The following is a 27,560-nucleotide window of genomic DNA, read 5'->3' on the forward strand; positions in this document are numbered from 1 at the left end:
CCTGCCGAGTGCCGACACAGAGGTAGCCACAGCCGTGAACTACCGCACTGTACACTGGTTGATAAAGAGATAGTAGTATACTCGTAACAACTAGTATGACACTATGACGGTATAAAGAATGAAAAAAAAACCACGGTTAGGTGGTATATATTATAATAATACAATTATGGATGGACGGACTGCCTGCCGAGTTCCGACACAGAGGTAGCCACAGCCGTGAACTACCGCACTGTACACTGGTTGATAAAGAGATAGTAGTATACTCGTAACAACTAGTATGACTGACTATGACGGTATAAAGAATGAAAAAAAAACCACGGTTAGGTGGTATATATTGTAATACAATTATGGATGGACGGACTGCCTGCCGAGTTCCGACACAGAGGTAGCCACAGCCGTGAACTACCGCACTGTACACTGGTTGATAAAGAGATAGTAGTATACTCGTAACAACTAGTATGACTGACTATGACGGTATAAAGAATGAAAAAAAAACCACGGTTAGGTGGTATATATTATAATACAATTATGGATGGACGGACTGCCTGCCGACTGCCGACACAGAGGTAGCCACAGCCGTGAACTACCGCACTGTACACTGGTTGATAAAGAGATAGTAGTATACTCGTAACAACTAGTATGACACTATGACGGTATAAAGAATGAAAAAAAAACCACGGTTAGGTGGTATATATTATAATACAATTATGGATGGACGGACTGCCTGCCGACTGCCGACACAGAGGTAGCCACAGCCATGAACTACCGCACTGTACACTGGTTGATAAAGAGATAGTAGTATACTCGTAACAACTAGTATGACACTATGACGGTATAAAGAATGAAAAAAAAAACACGGTTAGGTGGTATATATTATAATACAATTATGGATGGACGGACTGCCTGCCGAGTGCCGACACAGAGGTAGCCACAGCCGTGAACTACCGCACTGTACACTGGTTGATAAAGAGATAGTAGTATACTCGTAACAACTAGTATGACTGACTATGACGGTATAAAGAATGAAAAAAAAACCACGGTTAGGTGGTATATATTATAATACAATTATGGATGGACGGACTGCCTGCCGACTGCCGACACAGAGGTAGCCACAGCCGTGAACTACCGCACTGTACACTGGTTGATAAAGAGATAGTAGTATACTCGTAACAACTAGTATGACACTATGACGGTATAAAGAATGAAAAAAAAACCACGGTTAGGTGGTATATATTATAATACAATTATGGATGGACGGACTGCCTGCCGACTGCCGACACAGAGGTAGCCACAGCCGTGAACTACCGCACTGTACACTGGTTGATAAAGAGATAGTAGTATACTCGTAACAACTAGTATGACACTATGACGGTATAAAGAATGAAAAAAAAACCACGGTTAGGTGGTATATATTATAATAATACAATTATGGATGGACGGACTGCCTGCCGACTGCCGACACAGAGGTAGCCACAGCCGTGAACTACCGCACTGTACACTGGTTGATAAAGAGATAGTAGTTTACTCGTAACAACTAGTATGACTATGACGACGGTATAAAGAAAGAAAAAAAAATACCACGGTTAGGTGGTATATAATTATACAATTATGGATGGACGGACTGCCTGCCGAGTGCCGACTGCCGACACAGAGGTAGCCACAGCCGTGAACTACCGCACTGTACTGTGTCTGCTGCTAATATAGACTGGTTGATAAAGAGATAGTATACAACAATATACTACTATACTGGTGGTCAGGCACTGGTCACCACTAGTCACACTGGCAGTGGCACTCCTGCAGCAAAAGTGTGCACTGTTTAATTTTAAATTAATATAATATTATGTACTCCTGGCTCCTGCTATAACAACCTGCAGTGCTCCCCAGTCTCCCCCACAATTATTATAAGCTTTTATACATTGATGTGCAGCACACTGGGCTGAGCTGAGTGCACACAGACTGAGTCACACTGTGTGACTGCTGTGTATCGTTTTTTTCAGGCAGAGAACGGATATAGCAGAGAACGGATATATTAAATAAAAGTTAACTTAACAACAACTGCACTGGTCACTGTGGTAAACTCTGTCTGCACAATCTCTCTCTCTCTCTCTCTTCTAATCTATTCTAATGGAGAGGACGCCAGCCACGTCCTCTCCCTATCAATCTCAATGCACGTGTGAAAATGGCGGCGACGCGCGGCTCCTTATATAGAATCCGAGTCTCGCGAGAATCCGACAGCGTCATGATGACGTTCGGGCGCGCTCGGGTTAACCGAGCAAGGCGGGAAGATCCGAGTCGCTCGGACCCGTGAAAAAAAAAGTGAAGTTCGTGCGGGTTCGGATTCAAAGAAACCGAACCCGCTCATCTCTAATATTTAGGGTAGCCCCTTGCCTTCGCAGCCATGTTTTGAGTTGCAGCTGCCGCGGCCCACCCCACAAGCAGCCTGGACACACCGCTGTTTTCTGGACTGCACCCCCCCCCATTGTCGCCCCATCCCCGACCCCCTCCAGGACTTAGACTGTGATCATAGTGATTTTTGCACTTCTGCTAATGATGCTGAATTGGCCCCTTTATCCATATTTAGGAACAGTCTCTCTCAGGTAAGCTAATTATACCATACTACAGCAATACGTATTTGCAATAAAATGTTACTTTAAGGTAGACCACAGCAAGATTGCTCCAAAGATGGAGATTAGTAACTATTTGTTACTATGGGGTAAATATATTATAGCGACACATACTGTGCCGCTGTAACACTTCCTGCTTCGCCTCATTAACATCTTGTCTGCCGAAGCGGGGGAGCAAAATCTCTTCCCTTCGGCGATGTCCCCCGAGCACCCAGCACTTCAGCTCAGTGCTGAAGCGATGTGTTTTCCTGTCCCGGCTGGCTCCTCAGTGCATGTACGGGATCTCGCTACTCACGCGAAATCCCACACGCAGTCAGGAACCAGCACCAGCCACAGCCAGGGACCTCTGCCCCTGCTGTGGTCTATGGGCATTGCCACCTGCAGCTGTTGAAATCGACAGCTGCAGGTGTCGGAACAACAGCATAGTGCCCCTGTTACCCTGCAGACACCGCTGCCTTCATACATGGGGGAGAAGCGGTATAGCACACATAACGTGCGCTGATACAGCTTATCCCCCATAACGACGGGTAATACATTAATAACACATATACCATCAGAAGAAATATATTGTTACAAATAGGTTACAGGAAATCGTTTGCAATAAATCTATTCAAATAAACTGTAGCTATTTCAAGAATATGTTCAAATTCAAGTGGTCATTAAGACCTCTTGGTTTTACTATATTCAGGATGTGAATCCATTTGGACTCAAGCTATAATAATCATTTATGTCTATCACCTCTCCTTTTATTTTCCGGAACATGGTCAATGATTAAATGTCTAAAACTGGACATGCTATATTTACAAGCAGCAAAGTGTCTTGCCAGTAGTTGTTCTGAAGTCTTGCCATTAAGCACAGCCCTAATTGTCATCTGGTGTAAACCATGTGCTCTTTGAAGGCATGTATAGTATTTCCTATGTAACAGCCCGCACAGACATTTGACCATGTAAATAACATATGAGCTGTTACATGTTAACACATGTCTGATATTTTTTTTTTCCAGTATGTGTATGAAAGAGAAAACAAGTAGCAATCATGTCTTGACACGTCATTCATCCAGTGCATTTATAATGACTGGGAATCTTTTTTCAAATCCTGGTGTCAACTTGCATATACTCAGTGATGGACAACCCAACTATGGGTATTCTTTTCTCTTTTAGTGCAAAATATTTTTTATTATTATTTAAATCAGCATAGTGAGAAACGTTGGATATATAGAAGAACATGAAAAGCAATGAGTACAATATCAGACCGCCCATAATATAAACAACAATAAAGAGTAATGGCATCACAGGTAAACATTGAGCTTTAACGTCTTCTAAAAGTAACACAAAAATGGCTAATGGACAGTGAGGAAACCTGGGTGCATAATAAAAGTTGTGTATTAAAGCTTGTGTTGGAAACACGTCAAATCAAAATCCGAAATGTCTATAAGTTAGAAATAGAGGGAAAGAACAAAGGAAGAAAGTAAGAGAGAAAAAGAGGCAGGATCCGGATCCGATATGGAAATAGAAAGGCAAAAACAAACCGTTCACGTATAGGTAGGTCTAAGGAGTCACTAGAGGAGGGCTAGAGGTGAGAATCCCCCTAAAGGTGGAAGAAACTTTAAATTTCATCCATCTGAACCAAGTGTCTCTGAAGGATGTGTAGCCATCATCGACAGAAGTCATTATATAGTCCATGTCCATGTAGAGATCAATTCTTTTGAACCAATCCCTAATCGTTGGAGTAGAAGAGGATCGCCTGCGTACATGAATGACAGATTTTGCCCATTATTTCAGTGACATAGTAAGGATTTCTTATAGTTTGCAATGGGTCAAGACGAGTAGTGAAACAGCCAAAACAAAGGATCCACAGGGACATCTTCCCCTAGAATTTTAGCATAGAAAGCAGAGAAGCTCTTTCCAGTAAGGTTGGAGTATGGGGCAAAATTTGAAGTGGGTTCCAAGGTCAAGTAGTGTAGCGCCAGCAAATATTAGGGATGCCCAGACCCATCTTAGAAAGGGTATCTGGGCATCTATACCACTGTGAAATCAATTTATATTGGGTCTCTATGACCAACGTACTAGAGGAACAAGCGTGAGCTATCCAAAATATTTTTCCCCATTTGTCCTCACCCAGGTCTGTGCCAAGTTCTCTGTCCCACACTTTAGTGAAGGGACGGAGAACTAGACTAGGGTCAGCTGACAGGAGATTATAAATCATTGAGATGGACTGGGATGGAGTATCTGGACGAGGACAAATATGTTTAAAGGGCAGATGCTATTAACAGGGCTTTCAGAGAGCCTAGAAATACTAAGTAATGGTGTACTAGTAAGCAGCGCCAGAAATCTCTTGGTGACATATTCCATTTATCTTGTAATTCTGAGAAGGAAACAATCTTGTCCCCACTCACTAGCTGTCTGACTTAGAAAAGACCGAAATCGTACCAAGATTGAAACGCCCTGATATCAGTATCGGGGGGGGGGGGGGGGGGAAGCGTTTGTTAACTAAAGTGGACATATAGGAAGATGCCAGTGAAGAAATAGAGGGGGATCTCCTAACCACTGTCCAATATGCTAAAGTTGGGCCGACAGTAGGATGAGGAGTACTAGGAAGGATATGAAACCATGGGGCAATAGTAATAGGAACTGGCAGTGCGTGATTCTCTATCTGTATCTTACTAAGTGAGAGACCCATAGGTGACACTGGTATCCTGCTCACTGTAAAAGCATATCTGTGAATTTACAATAACACCTGGTATTATACAGTATATGAGAGGTGATTTGGCTTTACACCTGACACTATATGTGGGAGGCATCTCATCAATATTTCTGACACTGTATATGAGAGGAAACTTTATTATCTTAAATTTATAATAATATCTGATACTATCTGTGAGAGGTGATTTGGCCTCATACCTGACACTATATGTGGGCGGTGATTCATTAATATACCCGACAATATATGTGATAGAGAGTCTTACCATTTTGCCTGACACTATAAGTGAGAGGTAATCTGCAAAACATCAATTAAATCCTCCCTTCATACTTAATACTGCATGTGAGAGGTGACACACCAATATATGTGGCACTATATGTGAGAGGAAATCTACCAGTATACTTGACACTACAAGTGAGAGGTAATTTGTAAAACATTAATTGAATCCTCCCTTCATAGGATTTGGCACCATATATGGTGCCAGCATCATCTGTTATATAATGCACTAATAACACACCCGCCACCATGAGTTTAATTAGGAAGATAAGAATTGTGTTTTGACACCAACTATCTGCAAAAGGCTCTTTTAGCTTAAAATTTGATTACAACTCCCGTCAACAAATTAATTATCTTTCCAACATATAGCAATAGAACCAGTTGGAGCACTCTGGCTAATTCACGGGATTAATATTGTTGCATAAGTAACCACTGTGTGATACAATTCTATCCCATTTCAAACATCTCTTCCGGGCAATTTGCCAAGATCTTTGAAAAAGCACAATAGTAACAATTTTGTTACACTTTACGTATCCATTATACTAACTCAGGTCAATTCAAAATAGATACGTGATACTAGGGATTCATATTAAGACATTAAGTAATTTTTGAGAACAGACACCACAAAGACGCTCAGATTTTTAATATTTATGTTTATTATCTTTTCTTCTTTTTTGTAATTCACAGTATTGTCACGTTTTCACATAAATTCTATACATGTTTTTTAATATTTTGCATAAGTCATTTTGTAAGACATGAGACTATATAACATGTCAATATTTTCTTTTTAGAGAATGAAATAAAAGTAATATTTTAAAATCTTTGAGCACCATAAAACAGATCCCTTTTTCATTCCTTCTTACCTGTTATGTGAAAGTGATTAAGAATCTCAGATAATATTGTAGGTTGGATCCGGAAGAGCATGACAAAGGGAGGAAACAAAAATAGTAGATAGGGTGAAAAAGCAGGATCGTGAAGAAAGAGCAAGAAGCAAAACAGAAAAATAAAAGATGCAATACAATCATTCAAGTAGAGCAAAAAAGAGACAGTGTCCAGACAATATGGAAACCGCAAGGGTACCCATGTCTCGGTAAAAACTTGACGGTCGGGGAAACACTAGGGGGCCATGACTTCGCCATCATAAATGGTAGAATTATATTAAACCAAATGTGAAATACAAAGACAATCAGTGCTGTATAAATATTAACTCAGACCATGTGAGGCTTTCATAGCCATAATCAGTAGCAATGCACAAATCAAACATGTAAATATACTCTAGCTAAGAGAATGTCAAGTATATCGTTAACATTAATAAACTTGGCAAGGTTTAAATGATGAAAAATACATGACGGAAAGACCACAGAAATGGGTCAAATATTTGTCATCCTGGAAAAGCTGTGAAGTGCAAGGTCAGAACAAGAGTGACAAAACTAATATACCTTTACAAATTAACGTCCATAGTATATTCAGGTGGAGTCTAATGTCTGCAGGTGGTCTTCCCCCTTGGTCTTCTTTTTAGGACTTTGGACTTGTTACCATCTGTCCCGTCTAGATGGAATTTGAAAGAAAAGCAGTAGGCAGGGCGAAGGCTTGCCAGTCAGGAAGGGTGATGGCTTCTAAGCCTAATGTAGAGCAGAAGTCATGAAGGTTAGCAGGGGATTGAAAGACAATGGTTTGCCTGCATGTGAGACTTGTAGAGAAAACGGTAAGCCCCATCTATATTTCAGATCCAGTTTACAATCGTCTCCGTCAGGGGCTTCAGCAGTCTCCTCTACTGAAGCATGCACCATGAGAGATCTTGAACCCGGATGACACTGAATTTGACTCCCTCCAGATTGTGAACCTTTTGGAGGATCTCTTACTTTTGGAGAAAGTAAAGCTGGCAGATAATCTCCCTTGGACAATCATTTTCAAATTCAATAGATTTGTTGGGTTCTATACCTAGAATTTCTTCAAATATTTTAGTAAGGGTGTCAAAAAGACCAGATGGAGGAACTGCCTCTACTGTCGCAACAATATTTTGCATAGCTCTCATATCCAGCGCTTGCTGGGAAATCATGTCCCGAAGATGAGAAAGTTGGTCATCCACAGACTCCTCTTTCTCCTCCAGGGCAACAATTCGAGCCCCCAAATGTTTGACGTCAGATTGTACAGAGGATCTGAAGAGAGTCCTGCAAACAAGATTAAAGTGCTTGCATGTCTTATTTAGAGGGGAGCAACAAACATGTATCAGAATTTCTCCAATTTCACCCGGCAGCTGAGACATCTGAGCTTGAAAGTATCCGGGAGAAGGAGAGTGGGCCATTATAGGTGAAGGAAGTGAAGTAATTTCAGGTGGGGCAGTGGGAGAGTAAGCAATATAGAAAGATATGACCAAAGTTTTGACTGGGAGTTATTGTCACGTGCTGGCTGGGAACTCTTCCCCTGTGAAAGTTTCCTGCCTCTGCACATTAGAAGAATGTGGTTAAAAAGGTAATTGTGGGATGCTGCACCATTGTCAAAGAAAGATGGCAAAGGTCACATTCCCCTGTTAATGGGTCAACATGGCAAACAGGGAGTGATCAGATGAAGCCACTAAAGATAAGGGCCCTCATAATTAGAAGATCCCTATAAATTTAATTACGAGTAACCTGGAGCCAATAGGGATCTTGAATATTATAACGGCAACAATCCAATAGGCTGTTGCAATGTGAGAAAAATCTTCCAAACTGTTTCAAAAATGGCCATGTAAGGAATGTTTATGAAGGGTAACTAGGATACTCTGCACTGTACTGTCAGTCATCCAATATAATGGGCTAGTTGGTAATAGCAAGACATGTTTATGCTACATTTGCCACAATGCAACATTTAGAAGCCAGCTTGAGGTAGCAGGAACTCTCTGAGCTGCCTCAAGAGTAATGCACATATAAAGTCAATAGGATAGCCTCCTCTGCGATATAAGAATTGCACAGAAGGGGGAGTCAGTAACTGGTAATAAGGTGCTTTAGTAGGTGTTCTGCGTGACCGTAGAAGGAGGTACTTATAGCCAGGTGTCAAGTTATATCACAGTTCCAATCAAAAGGCAACAGAGACATTGTAATAAGAAGGGAGGAAACTCAGAGAGTAGGATGTGGAACCAGATGAAACTAAACTGTAAACACTCAAAGACTTTGAGTATTGGAGCACTTGTGCAGTGGTCCCCTAAAAGTGTGGACAGTCTGGTGACTGCAGCACTGCTGATCACAGGCAGCACTGGCAAGGGGGAGCTGTTCTGATACCCAACCACATGAAGAGCAAGTACTCACAGAGTGTCCTTTCAGCAGGCTCAGCTCTGTAGGGAGACACAGGACCCAGGAGCAGTGGGAGAGAGGTTGCTGATAAATCCAGGTTGCAGCTGTCAGAAGCAAGGGAATCCTGGCTGCAGCCACCATAAGCAGTATCCAGGAGTGGAGGAAGCCACCTCTGGCATTGGAAGAATGTGCCCCTAGCCGGTAGTGGGCAGCAGTGGAGGAAGTTCTGGGTGCAGGGAATGAGGGCCGGGAAGTGCACCCACACTGCAGCAGCACACTGCTCCGATTCGGGGCACCACAGGCCTTCTCCTCCAGGAAGATAGAAAGGGTGGGAGAGGGTCACTCAGTGCCACAGTAGGGGATGACGCTCGCCGCACCTCCATCTTGGGTCCCAGCTGAAATTGAGGCCACGGCTTCTCCAGAGTAGACAGGCTGAAACCCACAAGGACGCTTGAGAGTGACTTAGGACCAGATTTATCAAGCTTTGGCGAGTGATAAATTGCATGGTGATAAAGTACTGAACAATCAGCTCCTAACTGCCATGCTACAGACTGTGTTTGAAAAATGACAGTTGGTAGCTGATTGGCTGGTATTTAATCACTGTACAATTTATCACTCTCCATGGCTTGATAAATCTGGGCCTTAGTCGTTTTTCAAATCTCCTCTTGGCCTGTGTTGTACTTTTGGACCAAAACATCTTATCCTTTTTCTTATTTTTGACAGAATGAGAGTGCTACCCCTCTAGAAACAGTATCAACTTTAGCCCTTGCATTTTTGAGACTCTCATCTGAGTTACTCTCTCTTTGAATTTATTTGTCATTATATCCAGATTGGAATTTAATAATGTTCATCACTAGTAATGCATTTAACCCTCAAGTAATGAGAATGTGGTAAACCAAATTTTTGTGGCAGCGCTGATGATGATGTTGGCTTTCAGCCCAGAGCAGAGTATTTCGATCACTGGGTTTGGTGAAAATCTGGGTGGATATTACATTGTCATTAACATCAATCTGTACATCTAGAAAAGAAATAGTCTCAAGACTCATTTGGTATGTAAACTTAATTGGGCAAAAAAGCTTATTGAGATCATCTATCAGAGAGATAAAATCTTCAGGGCAACCACACCATAGCAACAGGACATCATCTATATATCTTTTGTTAAAGTATATTCTGTCTCTTACCTCCCTATTAAAAAAGAATTCTGATTTAATACCAAACATAAAGGTATTGGCATAAGCAGGTGCCATGGGCGAACCCACGGCACACCCACTTACTTGTAGATAATAATCATTACTGAAATAGAAGTAATTATGAGTTAATAACAAACTGAAAAGGGATAGGAAGAAAGGTAGATCAGAGCCCTTATAAAGGGGATTGTCAGTAAGAAGCTTCTTAGTGGCCAAAATGCCATCTTTGTGAGGAATATTGGTATATAAGCTAGTTATAGCCACGGTACAAAGCCATGTGTTGTTATGTAACTTTCCTAGCTTATCAAGTTCAAGAACTAGATTACTGGTATCTTGTAAATATGTATCTCTATCCTGTACACAGGTTGTAAATGAAAATCTACAAATTTTGCCACATTACTGTACAAAGTCTCTAGCAGATATTATAGGGCACCCAGGAGGATCAATAAGCCTGTTATGGAGCTTAGGCGATGTGTACATTAATGGAACCTTCGGATGATCAATTTTTAAGAAATTACAAATCTCTGTCGAAATATTTGTGCAGTGCAATGGTGTTGTCTGTTGTACCTCCTAAAATATATATATATATTTTTTATTAGAAAGTACTGTGTTTGTTTGTGTGTGTGTGTGTGTGTGTGTGTGTGTGTGTGTGTGTTCAGCCAACACAGGAAGGCTGTGCTACCTTGTTTAATGGTAATTGTGTCCAGTCAAGGTGCCAAAACCCTTTGAAGTAGTCACCTGTGAAGTGATATCAGGCACTGCCAGCTTGAGTCAGGTGATTCCCCTATTCAGACTTTTGGAATAGCAAGTTAAGAAGCTGAAGGAGGAGATACAGATGGGTCCACGGTTATCTTGGCTAGTTTGCTGCACCTAGGCACAACATGGTTTATTAACATAAACTCTTCATCTGTTATTCTCAGCTGCAATACAATACAGAGAACAATACAGCAGGGGATTAAATCATTACAGCAGGGGATTAAGTCCGACTGCCCAGTCTCAGTTAATCCTACTAAAGGTCAAGATAAATATGGACACATCTGTAAAACAAAGCAATTCCACTAGGTTTTTTAGACTTGTAGATCAAGTCCATTATTTGCTTTGCCAGGATCCAAGGGTCATCAATATCTTGAAATCGGACCACTATATTTTGATAATTGTACTCAATCCTAGGTTTAAGTCATACGTCATGTCTTTCTTTCCGACGGACACAGATCTTAAGAGATGCAAAGAGCTCTTGGTGAGCAAGTTGTCATATTAAGCAGCGTGTGACAAGCTGTCGTCTCCTCCTTCAGTTTCTCCGGCAAATCGTTCTGCTAGGAAAAAACTGAGCATTCCAAAGAGACCCACCAGTGATGCTAAAGAGTCAACAACACAACATTTTGATAGTTTGTTGGGTTCAAAAGAATTTTGCAAAATTTGAAACATCTCTACCTATACTCCATCTAATACAGTCATCATCCCAGGAATGGTGGAGGATTCTTTTAATGACAGCATACACATAGGCATGTCAGACAGTCCCTTTGAGTACTGGAAGGAAAAAATGTCAATTTCGTGGCAGTTATGAAAACTGGCTTTGCATTACTTAAACTGGCTATTCTCCAGTGTATACTCTGAAAGAGTTTTTAGCACAGCCGGGAACCTTGTCAGTGATCAGCATAGGAGGCTACTTTATCAAAATGTGGAGATGATGTTCATTGGATTGAACTACAAATTCCATGAAGAAGACCCTTTACTGGCAATCACGTCACAGTACAGGCTCCTGTATTAGTGAATTCCAAACAAACCAAGCACTTCAGCCACAAAGTGGCAGTGCCTGTCATTGAAGTACTTGGTTTGAGGGTCCTAGGACAATTCCATCTTGCACAGCTTTTCTTTTTTTTTTTTAAATACATTTTTATTCAGAAAATGGACGTACGACATACATGTAAAGCACACTTCCAAATTTTTATACTTTTCCAAGAATCTTTCTTTTAATTATGGGCTGTTTGTTGGTGAATGTCGGAATATTTGCAGCTCTGCTTTGCTGCTAATCATTTTCTTGGCTTCGTAAGCCTTGTCAGGAATCCTTGCCTTTGAAAATAATTTTTCTTTTTTTTTGGTTGGTTAAAAATGTGTTGTAATTAAGTCATGGTTGTATTAGTGCAATAAAAATGAGTTCAAAGACTGTCACGAATGCCCCCAATGATTAATTCAAATTTTCAGAATCAAACAAGTTAAATGAACTTACTAATCAAGCCTTCTTTCCTTTACCTGCCTTTCATTACATACATACTCCACCTCCCTCAGGCCTCTGATCTAGGGATTAATGAAAACATTATTGGTTTCTATGGGATCATATAGTTGATTAAACTACCATCCTGTCTGCCACTGCAGTGCCACTCTGCATCCTAGATGTGCCATGTTTGCAGTTGAACTGCCACGTGTTTGTGCCGACCACTGCTGTCGTTTAGCTTAGTCAGCCAGCTAGCTAGGTGCAACCTTTTGGCTTAAACTGAGTGGAAATAATATTGTGACCTGAGAGGTGCTCAAAATTTAGTAGAAATGACTCGAAATGTATGGTTATTGAGGTTAATAATACTGTTGGAGCAAAAATATGTCCAAAATATGTGGTTTTAGCTGATTTTATCATTGTTTGAAAAACAAAATACAGATCCAAAACACGTGAGGGCAGTTTTGGAAAATCTAAAACCTCTCTACAAATTAGAACCAAAACACGGGGGTTGGTGCACCAATCTAATATACAGTATAATTATTTGAGGTCTATTCATGAAGCAGTGAAAAGTGTTTAGAAGTGAGCCAGTGGCGAAGTTTCCCATGGCAACCAATCAGCATTGAAGTATCATTTATAATTTGCAGCTAATTGGTCACCATGGGCAACTTCTCCACAGGCTCACTTCTCCACTCTTTTCACTGCTTCATGTATAGACCCCTCAATCTTTTGTGTGTGTTGGGGTGGCCTTTTGTTGCACCTGGCCCATTACTGGCCAAATTCACCACTGTTTTGGATATTATATGATGGGACAATGGGTCTAATTCAAGGTTGTAGATATAGAAATATACACTTGGCGCTGTCACCTACAATGTGAAGAGCCGCTAGTCTCGGAACACTGATCCCAGTTATCCCAAGAGTTAAAGAAACCAAACAAAAAATGAGACAGCACTATTTACATTGTATATAAAAGGTAACCTTTACTTTATATTTTATACAAAAAACATATATAAAATTTCCACATATAGATATCACACTACGATACCGGCCAGTACCAATTAAATCTAAAATGTACAATATACTAAGAACAATTCCACATCAAAAATAATTCATCCAATTTTATCCAGCTGAAATAACAGATATCTTATAGCTCTATAAATTTCTTAATGAGGCTGAAAGATTATCTATACTCTTAATATAGCACGATATGCGTAATTAGTAAGCAGGTAAGTCTTTCAGAAGCTCCATATGCAGATGTTAGTCAAGCAAATAAGATTTTGAAGCAGAAAGATATGTGCATCAGTTTAAGCAAAGTATTTGTGTATAATTGTGATTAATGATGCAGCTGTTAGTTGGAAATCAGCTGTTAATGCTTTAGTCAGGTAGATATAAACTTCTTCCCCCAGCTGCCATGGGGGAAGGAGGAGGAGGGAGGTGGAGGAGGGAGCCGCAGCAGTGCTGTGTTATTGGTTGAGGCGCTGCTGCTGCTGTCCCTCTGCTTCACCATAGGCTGTCTTCCAACTCTGTGAAGCGCATCCCAGCATTCACAGCGGTGGAGAACAGCCTATGGTGAAGGACTGGGACAGCAGCAGCAGTGCCTCCACCAATAACACATCGCTGCTGCGGCTCCCTCCTCCACCTCCCTCCTCCTCCTTCTCTCCTGCCTGGGAATCAGGATCTCTGCCAGAAGCTGCACCGAGGAGCCTGAGCAAGCGGAGACAGTAAGTATAATTCTTTCTTTCTTTCTTCCTTAATGTGTAAAAAGGGGAACGCTGTCTGCCGTAATGTGTAAAAAGGGGAATCTGCCTGCCATAATGTGTAAAAAGGGGACGCTGTCTGCCGGAATGTGTAAAAAGGGGGATGCTGTCTCCCGTAATGTGTAAAAGGGGCACGCTGTCTGCCGTTATGTGTAAAAAGGGGAACGCTGTCTGCCGTTATGTGTAAAAAGGGGGACGCTGTCTGCCATAATGTGTAAAAGGGGCACACTGTCTGCCGTTATGTGTAAAAAGGGCACGCTGCCTGCCGTTATGTGTGAAAAGGGGGACGCTGTCTGCCTTAATGTGTAAAAAGGGGATGCTGTCTGCCTTATTCTGTAAAAAGGGGACGCTGTCTCCCGTAATGTGTAAAAAGGGTAATCTGTCGCCGTAAGGTGTAAAAGGGTCACTACCTGTTGTAGTGGTGCTACTGTGCGGCATAATTTGAATAATGGAGACTACTGTGCACCGTTATATGGATTGGTATTATTTTGTGGCCACACCCCTTTCCCACAAAGCCACACCTCTATGTATTTTTGCGCGCGCCTACAACGCGCACTGCCCCTGTTTTGCATGCAGGGGATGGGGCTCCAATGCCGTTTCTTGCACACAGTGCTAAAATGTCTTGCTACGGCACTGTTGCTAGGTATCCATTTTTCTCTGGCTGGGTCCACAGGATTATCCATAGGATAACATTGGGATATGGTTGAGCGACAGCGGAAATGGCACCTACATGGTCACGAGCTTTCTGGCCTCCCAGGATGCATCGGGGCCTCACCATATAGTCCGGCCCACTGACTCAGTCAGATCAGTTTTTTGCTTGGTGCAGCAGGAAGCCGCATGGTCACAGGGCTACTGTGAATAAAGCAGCCTCAATCTTTTCTTATTTTATTTTTACTTACTTTTTTTGAGCAACTTTTCTTAATTGCGTCTTAAACGCATACTGGAATAAGTCGTTCCAACAACTCCCCACCGGGTCGCAACAACGCTTACCTTCACGGTAATATTGCTGTCTCAACGGGCGTCTGTGTCGGATGTTCCAGCAGGTCCAGCAGACGTAACTAGGCTGTGGCCAGAGCATGGGGGGATTTTAAATCTATGGATTTCCTCTTACTAGGGGGGTACAGACACAGCTACACTGATTTGGTGGAGACTACAAACAGTGTGTTGATGCGCCGAACATCTCGAGTGCGACAGCGCTACGCTCTAGGGATCATTGGCGCCAGGACTAGGTAGAGGCCGCGATCCTTAGGGTTTAAGTCAACAGGGGGATTCAGATGCTCTCCTGGCAGCCCCTCCTCCGAGTTCATGGTCAGTTTCTGCGCGTCTCTCATTTCATGAATTGAATGACCTCACTTCCGGCTCAGACGCTACCATGAGGGTACTCGGTCGCAGCTTAGACGCTGTGGTTGTGTACACTAGAGATCCCGCCTAGACCAAGTCGCAGGCCTTAGAGTCTGCATACACATGGAAGTCGTTGAGCTTCCGTGTCCGCAGGAGCGACTGTGTCCGTTATCAGTTATTAAGAGCGGTAGTGTACATCAGTAGCGTCTGAATCCACTCAGCGTCTCACGAGCGCATTTGCTTGGATATGGAAGTGTGGTGAGTCTCCCTGTATCCCGCTCTCCAGAGGAAGGGTATACAGTACTAAAAATTCTCTCTACTTGTTAGTATGAATTGTTAATTTTTAGTACCTATTGCATATGAGATCTGTATATTACTGTGTTTTCTGCAAGTTATGTTGAAAAAGAACCAGTTAAAACAGAAGTACAATTTTCCTACTTATTTATAAGTTGTAATGGGGGTTGTATTCTCATGACAATGTCTAATGCTTTAACATGTGACTGACTGCTAGTATGTGTGCTGACTTTTCTGTGTAATGTCAGTCCTGTTCTGACCCTCAATTCAGGTGCACTGTGGTCAGATTGATCTCACTTCTATATACTCATATATAGGTAATTTTCAGTCACAAATTGTGTAGTCATTAACAGATTATTACCATGTCTGTGAGCGGCAAAAGTGACGAGGAGAATTTATCAAGCACTCCTACATCCCTAACATGCTTATCTTGTAAGACAGGGTTAATTGATGTGGATCAATTAGTCACTTATGAGGGCTTGTGTGCGAACTGTTTTGCTTTTCAGCAAAGTAAAAAACAGGAGTTGGTTCAGCCACCAACAGAGCCACCATGGAATATGTTCGCAAAGACTCTATCTTCAATAGCGGACAGGTTAGCTCCAGTAGCACCACCTCAAGGGTTAGGTTACACTATTAACCCATACATGCAGCTCCCTTCCTACGGCTTGGTTCCAGTAGCCTCTACAAGCAACCAAGGGACAGGTAAGACTAAGGCAGATGTGTTTATGTGGCAAACTACACAAGATGATACAACAGATGATGATACAGTATATTCAAATACTCTGTATGATGATCAGTCGCAGAGTTTTAGTTCAGAGGATGTAGCTGAACTTATTAATGCTGTGAAGGCTGTTCTCTCTTTGGAAGAGCCAGCTAAGACAGTGTTAAAATCTAAAGCACCTGTGTTCAAACGAACAAAATCAGTGAGAACTGAATTCCCAGCATCAGATGAGCTGACGGAAATGATGGATGAGTCTTGGGCGACGCCCAGTAAGAAATATAAGATTCCGAAAAGATGGAATTCTTATTATCCATTTCCAGCTGCGGATTGTTCGTAAAGAGAAGTTCCTCCAAAAGTAGATGCACATGTTCTGCGACTTGTGCATAAATCTGCTTTACCACTGTCATCTACCTCATTAAATGATGTCACAGACAGAAGGGTAGATAGCTTTATTAAAAATTTATTTTCTCTAGTAGGAGCAGTGGTGAGACCTGCTATGGCTTCGGCCTGAGTAGCAAAGGCAATGAGCGAATGGCTAGAGGAACTAGAAATTATATCTCTTCTCCTACTTCGGAGCAAGAGTACCTTTTAAGCTGTTTAAGACAATCTGCCCAATACTTAGAAGAAGCAGCAATTGATATGGGTACAGTTGCTTCTAAAGCTTCAGCCTTGACAGTAGCCGCTCGCAGAGCAGTTTGGCTACATACCTGGAAAGCAGATGCGGAATCCAAAAAATAATTGGAAGCATTGCCTTTCATGGGAAATATACTGTTTGGTAAACCATTATCTGATATCCTAGAATCAGAGGCTAAGTCAAAGAAGGTCAGATTTCCGGCTACTTATAACCCTAAGTCCAAGGGTTCAAAGTTTTGCTCATTTCGTTGGCAAAGCAAAGCGAAAGCTAAAGAGGAGTCTAAGCAACCCCAGTTCAAAGCCAGGGGTAGGAAGCAGTGGGCTAGCAAAAAGCCAGCTTCCAAGCCTGAACAGAAACCATCAGCCTGAAGAGATGGGCCTCCGCCTGGAGGATTCCAGGGTTGGGGGCCGACTCCTTCATTTTGCACACATATGGCAGCAGTCAACAACAGATGCTTGGGAGCAGAAGGTGGTATCTCAGGGGTATGGGTTCCCATTCAGGAGGCTGCCTCCTCAAAGATTTTTTTGCACCAGCCCATCTGGTATAGAGTCGAAGGGCAATGCCCTGCAAGAAGCAGTACGAAAATTACTGCAGTCAGGTGTGATTGTCCCAGTACCTCCATCACAAAGGGGACAGGGGTTTTACTCCAATCTGTTGCTGATCCAGAAATCAAATGGGTCATATCGACCAATTCTCAATCTAAAAATGTTGAACAAATACATTTGGATCCCGAAGTTCAACATGGAGATGTTACGCTCCATAATGTTGGCCATGGAACTGGGAGATTACATGGTACAGTATCTCTGGATGTACGGGATGCTTACCTACATGTGTCTATAGCACTGTCTCATCAGTGTTACCTCAGGTTTGCCATCCTTCAGGAACATTTTCAGTTCCAAGCTTTGCCCTTCGGGCTAGCAACAGCACCCAGGGTGTTTACCAAGATCATGGTGGTTATGGCAGCTTGTCTGCGCAAACAGGCGATAAGAATATTCCCATACCTCGACGACCTGTTAATCTTAGCACATTCGCAAGATTTACTCCTGAGCCATCTTCAACAGACAATAGTTTGTTTACAGAGACACGGGTGGCTCATAAATTGGGAAAAGTCGTCTCTGAATCTGTCACAGCGGATGGTTCATTTGGGGGCCATATTGGATTCAGACCTTACCAGAGAAAAAGATAGTCAATGTGCAGGTCATGGCTCAGGAAGCGTTGTACACCCAGACAATGTCATTCCATGCAGCAATGCGACTGTTGGGTCTGATGGTATCAACCTTCGACATGGTGGAATTTGCGCAATTCCACTCCAGACCATTGCAGCACCTTATTCTGACCAAATGGAACGGAAATCATCAGACGATAAAAAGGCAGATGATAAAGTTTCCAGTAAACGTAAAAAGGTCTCTAGCGCGGTGGCTACAGACAGACCATTTAAACAAGGGGAGACCCTTTTGGATAAAAGAGTGGCAAGTCCTGACAACATATGCCAGCCTGCAAGTCTGGGGTGCGGTACTCGGAAGCCTGTGGTTCCAGGAGAAATGGACCGCAAGGGAAAGTCGCCTGCCAATAAATCTGTTGGAAATAAGGGCCATTTACATGGCTCTAGTTCAGGCAAAGGACAGTCTGCAAGGAAAACCGGTCCAGATCAGCTCAGACAATGCGACAGCAGTAGCGTACCACAATCATCAAGGAGGAACTCACAGCAAAAGATTGATGGAGGAAGTAGCTCCCATTCTAAGATGGTCATAACTCCATCTCTTAGCATTGTCAGCAGTGTTTGTCCCAGGTGTTCTGAACTGGGAAGCGGATTTTCTCAGTCAACACACCATTCAGGAAACTGAATGGGTATTACACCCAGAATTGTTTCAGACACTAGTGAACAGATTGGGTCTACCAGAGATAGACCTCATGGCGTCTCGTCTAAACAACAAAGTTCCAAGGTACGGATCGAGAACAAGGGACCCAGGAGCGGTCCTTGTAGACGCACTGTCAGTAGAATGGATCTTTCATCTGGCGTATCTGTTCCCTCCAATATCTCTGTTACCCAGAGTAGTGAGAAATATAAAGCAAGCAAAGGGAGCAATAATTCTAATAGCTTCAGCTTGGCCAAGAAGGCATTGGTACACAGATCTGCTAAGAATGTCCATGGAAGCACCGATACTGCTCCCTCAACGTCCAGATCTGTTAATGCAGGGTCCTTGTTGTCACAGTCATCTGGATCGCCTGTCTTTGACGGCGTGGCTGTTGAAACCTCTATCTTAGAAGTGAGAGGATGTCACAACTGAGGGGCTGGTACTGACCAGGGGAAGCCTCAATTGTAGGGGCAGAAGTATATGTGAACCTGGGAAGCAGTACAGAGTTCTTAGACATGCAGGGAACCTTTACCACAGATGCCCGAAGGCGTGACCACGACAACAAAGGAAAGTTCAAAGGTTTTATTGAAACTCAACTCACAAGCATATGTCGGCAGTTAGCAATATTAAGAACAGCATATAATTCACAGTTCCCAGGAGTGCATATAGGCAGTCTCTAGGTGTGGTTTAATTAAGCACTGTCTTGAAGGACTTGGAGATGATATTTCCTTACCAACACCGATGCACTGGGTAGCTGATGGGAAACAGAAGCTGATGACTGAACTGCCGGGAAATGCCGGATAGAACCGAAACAGGTGGTGAGCTGTGAAATGGTGTCAGATACCAGTGTAATGGAAGATCAGATGCAGAAACACTGGTGATGCTAGAGATCGATGACAGAGCACCGATGGTGACTTGGGATCGATGGCGGAAAACCGATGGTGACTTGGGATCGATGACAGAACACCGAAGGTGACTTGGGATCGATGGTGGAACACCGATGGTTACTGGGGATCTATGGCGGAACACCGATGGTTACTGGGGATCGATGGCGGAACACCGATGGTTACTGGCAGGGCAAAGCACCACTGGAAGCTAGAAGCTGGAAGCCGGTCTCGGGTAACTGCCAGTCACAGGGTGCAAAGTTGAGACACTGCAGAGTCAGGCTGTACTGCAGAGAAAGTCCATGGGAGAACTGCACACTGGAATCACTGAAGACAATTGAAGCACTGACATCTTTCCACCCCAGGAACAGGATATTTATACCTGCTGGGAAGCAGGGATTGGCTGGCTGATTAACCAGAGACCAGAGTGCAGCTGCTGTGTAATCAGGCTGAGAGCAGAGTGCAGCTGATAAGCTGAAAGGTAAAATGTGATTAGGAAAACATGGCTGCGCCCATGGTAGCTTTTGGAGGGAAAGATTGTTTGTAACTTGAATGTGAGCTTTAACCCTGAAGCTGCCAGAATCACAGTAAAGATATTTGAGACAATGAGATGCAGCGTGCTGCACACAGACAGGCTTGGAACACTGGGACAGTCTCAGGAGGCATTTGGAAGGTAAATACTGATAAGGAATTACCTAGATCGTGACAGAGGATTTTCAAAACAAGTAATCCAAACTATGCTCAGAGCAAGAAAGCCTTCTTCAGCTCGTGTGTATTATAGAATATGGCAAGATTCATTTGAATCCAAGATCTTTTAAAGTATCCAGGATTTTGGATTTTCTTCAAGCAGGATTGGATAAGGGTTTGAAAGTTGCTTCCTTGAGAGTTCAAGTATCAGCATTGACTGTATGGTTTCAGCGAAAGATTGCTGATTTACAGGATGTACGTACTTTCTTTCAGGGAGTTGTACATATTCAACCTCTGTTTCTTCCTCCTGCAGCTTCCTGGGATCTGAATTTAGTGCTTAAATTACTCCAGGGTCCTCCGTTTGGACCGCTTAAGAGAGCAGATCTTAAATGGTTAACGGCTAAAGTGCTTTTTCTACTGGCAATGGCGTCAGCCAGAAGAGTGTCAGATTTAGGAGCATTATCGTGTCAGTCTCCTTTCCTTAGTTTTTTTCCAGACAGAGCAGTTCTCAGAACGAGATCTGGTTATCTTCCAAAGGTGGTATCAAAGTTTCACCTGAATGAAGAGATTGTAGTCCTAGCTTTTCAGGTATCGGGACTATCTGTGGGAGAAGCGTCGCTGGACGTAGTCTGAGCTTTAAGAATCTACATAGATCGTACTAGTGCCATCAGAAAAACAGATTCTCTCTTCTTCCTCTACGGATTCCATAGAAGAGGATGGCCTGCTAGTAAACAGACGATGGTGAGATGGCTCCAAATGGTAATATCAGAAGCTAATTCTCATGCAGATCTCCCTACTCCGGCTAATGTCTCTGCACACTCTACACGTAAGGTAGGTCCTTCATGGGCAGCACAACAGGGTACTTCAGCAGAACAGATATGTAAGGCAGCCAAATGGTCTTCCATAAACACATACATCAGACATTATGCCTTGAATACTTTTGCCTCTCATGACGCAGACTTCAGGCAAAAGGTCCTCCTGTATAATCAGGAGCGTCCCCACCACTAAAATTGGCTTTGGGAATCCGTGTTATCCTGTGGATAATCCTGTGCACCCAGCCAGAGAAATAGACGTTATGGTAAGAACTTACCGTTGATAACGTGATTTCTCTTATGTCCTCACGTATCCACAGGGATCCCACCCTGACGCACCTGATTTGAGGATCTAGACAATCACTAAACCTCTTCCTTCTTGTATGGAAGGGTGTGCATGTATGTTCTTTTTGCCTAAACAGGTCTCTACCTGATGCTCCTGCCTAAATCGCTGTGAAAAGAACTGATCTGACTGAGTCAGTGGGTGGGACTATATGGTGAGGCCCCGATGCATCCTGGGAGGCCAGAAAGCTCGTGACCGTGTTGGTGCCATTTCCGCTGTCGCTCAACGATATCCCATTTTTATCCTGTGGATACCTGTGGACATAAGAGAAATCACATTATCAACGGTAAGTTCTTACCATAACGTCTATATCTGGCCCTGAGCAGGTCCCCCTCACCAAATCCTCTCCAGGGGAGAGGGGGTGGATTTGGATAGAATGAGTGAGGGGGACAAAGCATTTTGTCGCACCTGGGCCCACCGCTCGCTAGTTCCGCCACTGGTTAGGATATCAGTGTTTTCTATCTGTGAAATATTTATATAAGCTAGATGCCTCTTTTAGATTTTGTCTGACCTTATTTGAAATTTTGGGGAAATCTCATAAACTACATCAGAAGCAGTAACATATAAACTAGGTTAAAAAGATAAATGGGGAAGAACTGTGCGCATTGCAAATACAATATAGAATGGAGTTGTCCAAGTTGAAATACGGCAATTATAGATGTATTCAAACTCTGCCCCTGGCAGAAGACATACCTAGTCATCTTGTGAGCTGAGGCATATGTCCTGAGAAAAGACTGTGTGCTCCATTTACCTGCTAGATTGAGGATGATAGGCAGTTAAGATATAAAGCCCTTCAAAATTTGACCATGAATGTACTCTGAAGCTGGCACAATTTTTTTAGGACAACCTTGTAGATGGAAGATTTTTTTGAGAATGAGTTGAGCAATCTTAGGTGCAGATGGAAGGCCAACAAGAAGAATGAAATGCATCATCTTAAGAAACCTATCTATAATCAAACAGATTATGTTATCATTTTACTTTACGGAGATCAATGGGAGCTCTGGACTTGCGAGTGCACTACTAAGCAGTAAATCTAAAATCTATCACACCAAATGGATACTTGCACATAATGAAATATGTAGTTTAATCTCACCAAACTGCAGCATGCAGTTTCCATTCTAGAAGATGAGCGCAGCATACACTGGAACACTGGAACTGGGTGTGGCACTGCAAATCCCAACCTATCTTTTGCTCTCTGTAATTTGGCACCCCGTATCTCTCTCTGTTAGCTGTTGGAAATGATGTGTGTGCAGGAGGTGATATTACAGAGATATAGGCACACACCAGTAGCTAACTCAACTATGAACAGACAATTTAATTAACCAGTGGTGTTAATTTATAGATAGATTGTAGGTACAGTACAGCATTAGCACATTCATCTTTTAACATTAGCAACTTTCCTCTGCTTCTGCAGGTTCTCTTAGGCTATGCAGGTGCAGTCCTTCAAGTCATATAGTTTTGTCTTTGTACAAGTGGTTTATCTATCTTCCAATCCAGAATTTTTTTTTTACATACAGTGCTTACATCATAGGCAAACGCATGGGGGGTTTCCGGTTGCCCAGAAACCCCCTCCTCTTGGCAAGTGGCTAAAATTATGAAAACAATATCAATGGTATATAACACGATAACTAGAGCTACTACCACATAATGCAGTTTAAGGGACAGAGCAGAGCTGCTGCACATGCCCAGTGGTAGCATCTTCTTCTACCAAGTTTGCTGTGTGAATCCTCAATCAGTACACTGGACAAGAGTAGCTACCAGGAAGAAAAGACAGGAGCCTTACCATGAGGTGGGAGAATGTGTGCTTGAAAAGTGCAGGACTGGTTCTATTATGTTTGTAATATTTATTTATTATGGTTTGTTTAATCTTTTTCCGGACCACTTATTTATATTATTTAAATGTGTGATACAGCGTATACTATAGACCATCTATAGTGTTAAATATTAATACTGTATTCCATACAGTATACATTAGTGTCCAGGGTCATTACTAGGTTCTTCTAACGCTCCCCCAGACTCCCACAATTGCTCCAACGTTCCGCAGAGTGGGAGATTGTGTACTGCATTTGGAAACCCCCCTCTAGAAATCCTGTGTTTGCCACTGTACATGGCAGTTTACAGGCATCTGAGTGCCTCTTATTCAACTCCTCTCCACTGATACATATCAGATCCACTCTCAACAACAACCTCTCTCTTTCGTGGGCTCTGTATCAACATACCTAATTATTTTATAGTGTTTGGCTGGAATACACTGCAGCATAACATTTTGTATGCAAGTTGCTATTACATACAGAATATAGGCATGTTGCATATCATTTTAAACAGGAGCTGCTTTTGCATCGTATTCGCAGCAAAACAATGTGAATATGACGCACAAGCATATCCTGGTGTTTAAAATTATATGCAGCATTCTATATTCTGTGTATGCAATTGTGAATGAGTTTGTGATGGCTCTAGTGGGTGTCTCTTTTCCTGTCAGGATGGCAGCTTCACTTGGTAATGTTTGCAGTTCTGTATCCTAGAAAATCACATTTGAGTACAAACATGAGTTAGGCCAAAAGTTCATGTAGTTAAGTTGTAGTTGTATTACGTTTAATGTTATGTTGTTTACCTTATACATGGAATTGTATTATCCACATTGTTGGGTCCTTTCTCAAATAAAATGTTCAATATTTATTACATTGTTCATTTGCTTTGCTTATAGGAGGCTTTTCTCAGACATACGCTGCATTATGTGACTACAATGGTTTTACTTTACGCGAAGAGATCCAATGGGTGAGTTTAGTAGTTTTTATTAATTGTGTGCAATGGGTGTTGTTAGTAATATTTGTATTCTCTTTTGTCATTGTCTGTGTGTATAGTTCAAAGTTTTGTTAAATGTCCTCAATGTATTGTACATTGGACTTCAAACCGTAAGCAACCTTTTCTTTTTCTTCTTAAGAGGTGAAGGATCTGAAATATAAGAAAAGAGCGGAGTTCCCCATTTTAGGATTGTGGCATAGGGAAATACACTATACTTTGGGGATGTGTGGAGACCATAGTGACACACTAATTACTATGTTTTTCAAGAGGAGTGCATATCTACGGTATAAATGTTGTAGAAATCCCACACACTATCTAGGAGTCGGACAGAGGTTCTCAAACTCGGTCCTCGGGGGCACACACAGTGCATGTTTTGCAGGTAACCCAGCAGGTGCACAGGTGTATTAATTACTCACTGACACATTTTAAAAGGTCCACAGGTGGAGCTAATTATTTCACTTGCGATTCTGTGAGGAGACCTGCAAAACATGCACTGTGTGGGCCCCCAAGGACCGAGTTTGAGAACCTCTGATCTAGGAGAACCATAATGTAATATGTTTCAGTCCATTTATAAGATAGAACAATGTATCCTGGTAGCAGTGAATTTTTAACCAAGCAGAATCATTTTTTCTATTAGAGCAAAGCCACTTTCTTTGGACACAATTACAGCCTTAGAAACTAATTTGTGAAGCAGATCCTTATAGGACAACTTTACGTGTTTTTTTCAGTTTATTTCCCACCCCAAGGATCGGGGATGGTCCCCAAGAGCCAGCATACCGTAATAGCCAGAGACTGTAGGCATGACTGAGCTTATGTGGACCTCTAGTTTGCCAAGCAAAATAACATGTTTTTCCCCTGCATTTATACCACTTTAGTTATCTCATATCAAATGCCATGCATGTGGGATTAGCCCTATTGCTGTAATTTTTCTTAGGGCAATGAGAGAAGAGCTGTCAATTTCCATATTCAGTACAGCTCTGTGCTAAATAAGCTAGGGCAGCAGGACAGTGTGACAGGGAGACCTGCGCAATGTGTCTCACAGCTTTAGTGCCACCAGCTCTATATGGTGAAGGTGAAGCCTGGTGCTGGTTGGTGGAAAGCTGGGTGGTTTGTCTTTTTTTTTTGGGTGGGGGGTGGGGGGTCTTATGCTCTTTGTCCTCCAAATTTTTCCACTACCATCCTAGGGTTAAATGTTGATTTGTAATATTATGATTCATTATATTAAAGTTTTACTTTATATATCTTTTTGTGCAAGTGTGTATTGTTTTGGATACGGGATACTCAACCTGTACAATGGGAGAAGCCTATTTATGCCCTTTATTAGGTATGATATTATTCTGTGATGTTTTCAAATCATTTTAAAAAATGTTGGTCATAGCATGTCAGATGAGAACAACTCTATTAATTACAAGCAGTGATTGATTGGCAGGCAGGGTTTTAAAATTAGCTTCATACTTCCTTGTTCTTGTTTTTGTCTGATGAAACTGCTAAGCTTATGGCGGAGAAACGGATAAGGACTTGTATACTAGTGGCTGTCACAACATCTTTTTCAGCAGTTCTTTTATCATTTATTTGACAATGTTCATGTGGCCAGAGACCTGACCCACGTGTAGAAAATGGCCACCACAGCACTGATGGAGTTACCCTCATGCTGTAGTGCCATTCTGAAAATGAACAATAGGTGCTAGGTGCTCTGTTCAAATGTAGTAATTGCGCAGAGTGTTTGACAATGTATTAATATGTTATATCACTGTGCTGTGCTCAGTTGGAAAATTACGGACTGCACAGTTATAGAACTGCATGGACAAAGCACTTATGAGAAAAGTACAAGGTATTTTGTTTCCAAAAGGTCTTGACATTTGTCCTATAGACACTTTTACATACAAAGTGATATGTTAATTGTCTTAGCTCCAGCAAGGGAAAGGGGTCAATTAGCAGGCCTTTTGAAGGACAAAAAATGTATTTGAGATACAAACAAAAATTTTGAAAAAAGACCGTTTGTGCTTTCAGCATCTCCTGTTGGGTGATAAGCGGCAAAGTCAAACTGGTTTGGCATGGAGATGTGAAAGACAAGCGTGGATGCTAAATCAAATTGTGTTTTACGAATACAAACAAGAATGTCTGTCCATTAGGTTTCGTGTAACAATTTGATTTAAGATCTCCTAGGCTGCATTACTAAGGATGCAGATTTATGTTTAAATGACAAGAACTTTATCTATGTATGAGAGGATGAATGCAATTAAATTCAAGTTATATTTACATTTGTGAAAGAGACAGGAACAAGCTAATCAGATTTTGTTTGGGAAAGCACACTGGTGTGGTTCATAAATGAAAAGGAGCAGAAAAATGCTTTATCCAATTCTCAACACTTTTGAAATGTAACTTGTATTTATTTTTATTTTGTAAGATATCCCGATTGGGAAGAACCCAGGCCCCTGAGATGCAGTGTGTTTTTACTGTAAAAAAGGGCTGTGATCCCTGTGTGTGTGTATACCATTTTCTTTCTGCTGTGAACATCTTATTGTATGCTGTTCTCCTGGCAACAGGGAAGAGTCTTTTTTAAGGCTATTGAGCAATAGACATCCTTCCCTCAAGACGACGACTACATTCCATCTTGTGACACCCAGGAATGCCCAATAGCAGTCCTGTTCTCTGGCTCTTCAGGGTATGAGCCTAGGCTCCAAGTTCTGCCTTCCACCACGCTACCATGCAGAGGCATGGTCAGTGATCAGTGAGTGTCAGCTCATGCCGAACACGTGTGTCAAAAAGTGTATCAATGCATACACAGCAGCAAACTGTTTGTCAGGTGCCGGTGGTCGGAGCCTGAGCAGAAACGTGGTTCCAGGTGCCACGCAAATAAGGAGCTTTGTGTTTGCAGCATTGTATCCGCCCACTGTACAGTGGGTGGAGTCAGTAACAAATAGTTACTGACAGTAAGTAGGAATTGCCTAATTGGCCAGGTCCCGTGTGACCCAAACCTATTCTGTGATCGCTGGACGCAGCCAGTGAGGGCGGGAAGGCATCCTGTCACAGTTTCCTTTATATATTAACTAGGGTTTCACAATGAAAATGGCAATTATCGATGTTGTCATCGGCAGCAGCCAACCATCATCTAGTAAACATTGATGTCTATATAAAAACATATCGGGAGACAGTGCTCAAAT

The 27,560-nt window shown here is 42.2% G+C and overlaps 1 protein-coding gene across 1 annotated transcript in view; it reads left to right on the forward strand.

Annotated features, from left to right (window-relative positions):
- Nucleotides 1–27,560, forward strand: part of LOC134969339 (capping protein, Arp2/3 and myosin-I linker protein 3-like) — a 1,162,896-nt gene that overhangs the window by 13,942 nt on the left and 1,121,394 nt on the right. Inside the window, exon 3 of the mRNA XM_063945252.1 lies at nt 24,299–24,369. Coding sequence (XP_063801322.1) covers nt 24,299–24,369 — 71 coding nt within the window. The remainder of the gene's footprint in view (nt 1–24,298; nt 24,370–27,560) is intronic.

Source organism: Pseudophryne corroboree, chromosome 11, assembly GCF_028390025.1.
Source record: "Pseudophryne corroboree isolate aPseCor3 chromosome 11, aPseCor3.hap2, whole genome shotgun sequence".
In the NCBI taxonomy this organism is placed as follows: Eukaryota; Metazoa; Chordata; class Amphibia; order Anura; family Myobatrachidae; genus Pseudophryne; species Pseudophryne corroboree.